General features: G+C 44.5%; 1 protein-coding gene across 1 annotated transcript; it reads right to left on the bottom strand.

Moving 5' to 3' along the window:
• Positions 1 to 794: 794 nt before the first annotated feature.
• LOC124691253 (protein YELLOW LEAF 1, choloroplastic-like) lies at positions 795 to 3,053 on the bottom strand. The gene is made up of 5 exons (XM_047224525.1): positions 3,029 to 3,053; positions 2,807 to 2,928; positions 2,168 to 2,247; positions 1,313 to 1,400; positions 795 to 1,207 (listed from the first exon to the last, which is right to left on the bottom strand). The coding sequence occupies exons 2-5, from the start codon at positions 2,886 to 2,888 to the stop codon at positions 987 to 989; spliced, it is 471 nt and encodes a 156-aa protein (XP_047080481.1). The 5' UTR covers positions 2,889 to 2,928; positions 3,029 to 3,053; the 3' UTR covers positions 795 to 986.
• Between the last annotated feature and the right edge of the window lie 301 nt (positions 3,054 to 3,354).

Raw genomic sequence — 3,354 nt, 5'->3', positions numbered from 1 at the left:
TGAAGTAACTTGAGGGCTCACTTCATCTTCATCTTCAAGACATACTTGACACTTGATATCCTTCATCAAATTCTTCTTATTGCAACCTTGAAGCCAACATATGGCTCAAGAATTGCCTATGGACAACTCCTACAAATATAACTCAATGCAAACATTAGTCCATAGGGATTGTCATTAATTACCAAAACCACACATGGGGGCTTCATGCACTTTCAGGTGGCGGTGAGAGTGTCCATCGGTTGGTAGGGTTTTTTACCACCTTCCGAATATGATACTTGGGGTGGTGGAGTGGAAGTGGCTTTTGTGCCACTATTAGGTGGGCCATGTAGGAGGAAGAGGAGGATGCACGTGGATTGTCGCACATCCACGCGGATGCATTTCGACCCCAAATTTGGGTCGCTTTTGCGTCTCGGCGATATCCAATTTGCGTCAAAGTAGATCCAGATTTTAACCGCACAGATGCAAACGGTTACTTTGCGTTCGTTGCGTTAGACCGACAAGGATGCGCTTATCATTGCAGTAGATCACTCGGTTTTTATTGGGTTTGGGGAATATAATACGGATTGCAATACATAGTGCAAGGAAGGTCTTTCCTTTTCGAAAACCACCCCACCGATCACTTGAATATAGCTATATTTGTGTTTTTATTTTATTTTGAGACGAGATCAAAGAAATTGTATTGTACTTTCCTTTGATCACATCATATCATTTGTACCAAACGAATGGATGCTGTCATAGAAAGAAAGTTTTCTACTCCTACACTCCTCCAATTTGCCTATGAACCAAAGAGGCCCTGAAGCGGAAACGTTAGTGCCACCTACTCCTGGTGTTTGATCTCAAGCCCTCCACATCCCATCCAACAGCTACGGTTGCTACTTCTCAGTTCATTCTCTCACCAGTAATTCTAGTCTGATAACACTGCTCAGCAAGGGTATTACACATCACCAGACCGTCTGTGAAACAAGCTAGTACTAAAAAGCAGCTAGCTACTGTGGTGCGAGCCCATTGTCGTAGTCGCTGCCCCTGCGCGGCCCACTCTGCAAGTTCCTCTCGAACTCCCTCAGGTAGTCCAGAAGCAAAACGATCACGAAGAGGATGAATCCGCCGGAGGAGCTGCTGCCACCGCCGCCGCCACCACCTCCTCCACCACCAAACCGGAATGGTGGGAACCCGACGCCACCATCATCGAGCCTGGGCTTCACCTTCTCTGCGATAAAGCGAAGAAGTGAGTGACAAATTTCACTGGAAGCACAGCTCTGCACTTCTGCAGTGCACCTTAACTGAACAGAAAAATGCAGATGCCTTCTATTACCTTTAACTGAACCTGATGGTGGAGAGGTGGGGCCAGAGAACGATTTGCGGGTGGCGGTTTGCGTCTGGTTAGCACAGCATGTTATGTTCTGCAGAGGAAGAAAGATTCAGGTTTTCGTGAGACGCTTTCTGAAATTGCTGGTCAGGGCGCAGAATCAAATGAATTTATCAAGTTTATCCTGTTGCTTCTAATTTACAAGATGCAGGAATGTTTAACATTTCAGATTTACGAAGAATGGTGAAGGATATCCCTAGAACTATATGACATCACTTTGGTACATATTCTACATACACCAGCAGGTGATTGTAGAAATTCAGATAAACGAAACACCTTTATTTAGAAACAGAAATGGGTTTTGTATGGATTTTATAAGCTACCTCAAGTTAACTCTGAAGCTTAAAATTGACCAAGTTACAAACTTCCTTTTTTTGCATTCTTTCTGTCTAGCTAGCACGAATAGTATGCATGAAAAATTGAAATGGATAGCATTGACATAATCTAAGTAGTAAGAGGAAACTAATCACTTCTGTTTGCAAGGCCGGATATCCTGCCAGCTACACAATGTTATGACGAATTATTTTGCAAGTACAGAAATCGAGGCTTCCACCAAATGTAAAGGCCTTAAATTTGTTACCTATTAGTATTCTTCCATTTTTAAGTCAAAAACATTGGATTGCTTTCCTTTTTTTTTCATGACGGGAACTTACTTCATTTCATTCTTCTTCTGTATGTCAAATACCATATTGAATTGTTTTTTAAAGCATTTTCCCACCTAAAATTTACAACGGCGAGATAAGAAGACAAGCGAGCATGTCACAGCACCACACAAAATAAAATAAATAAAGCACATCTTACGGCTTTGGCAGAGATGATGTTGTTGAGTTTATTCCTCCGAGACTGCGAACCCGAGATAGACAGCAACCCCCAGCTCTGTCCTGCACCAAATATTATAAGTTGTGCGTGAGCTTGGTAAACAAAAGCTGTACCATACTTAGCAGTAAGCACCATCTCCTAGTATTAAATTACAGTCAGACATGACATCTTCTTTCGCGCGTGGGGTTTCAGCGAAAACACCGGTTGGCGCAAACTTAACCCACTGTCGAAGCGCCACATTCCATTGGCACAAGATTTAGTCGTTACCAAAGCCTATATGCAATGCAAGGTAGTGCACTAAAGATGTAACTAGAAGTGCTTCTCCTTCATCAAACATTTCGAGGGGCAAGGAACTCTTAGCTCCAACTGAAAATTGTTCACTTTGCTATGTCGAAGTGATGCTTCCTGATTCTTAATACGAGCAGGACTCCAGGAGGGTGCTCAAACACTGAACGGCCACGATTTAACTCAGTGCGCATGCAAGTATTAAGTCAGGAAATGGCAGCAATTTCTTTTCCCAAAACATGTCATCTGCTCAGGAGAACAAAAAATCTAATGGCGGCACAGTTCTTGGATAAGATATACAGAGGCGACGCGACGGATGTGACGAGCGGCACCAACCTCGATCTCCCCCCATCCTCTGGTGCGCGGCGGGCCGCAGGAGAAGCGAACTCGGCGCGGACATTGTTGCGAGCGGGAGCATGGCGGTCGGCGGCGGCGTGGATACAGGGTGGTGAAGGGCCCTGGACAAGAAAATCACAAGAGCATGGAGGATGGCGAGGAATGAGGGAGCAGGGGAAGGAGAAGAAATCTGGTTGCTAGGCAGGCTGGGGGCGATGTTACCTTGCGGCAGCTCGAGACGAGAGCGCGGCGGTCAGAGTGAGGGATGGCGACGAGCAGGGCAGCGTGGCATGCGGCCGGGGCAAAAGAAGGTTATCCACTGGGGCCTTTTTCATAGAAACTGAACTTTTGAAAGGGTTTTTCTTGAACTCGACTTTTTAAAGGGTTTGTAGTGATAATTTCACGAAATCTTTTCTACAGAAGTTATTTGACTTGGTTTGAATTTGTTAGAAGCTTTTTTACGAGTCGCTCTGCAAATTTCAAGAGAAACTTTGAGTGACCTCCCTATGTAGAAAATGCACAGCCTTTGAACAAAAAAATGATATAGC

The sequence above is a fragment of the Lolium rigidum genome, chromosome 2, assembly GCF_022539505.1.
Source record: "Lolium rigidum isolate FL_2022 chromosome 2, APGP_CSIRO_Lrig_0.1, whole genome shotgun sequence".
Taxonomy (NCBI): Eukaryota; Viridiplantae; Streptophyta; class Magnoliopsida; order Poales; family Poaceae; genus Lolium; species Lolium rigidum.
Note: the sequence above shows the minus strand (reverse complement) of the source record. Positions and strands in the feature narration are given on the sequence as shown.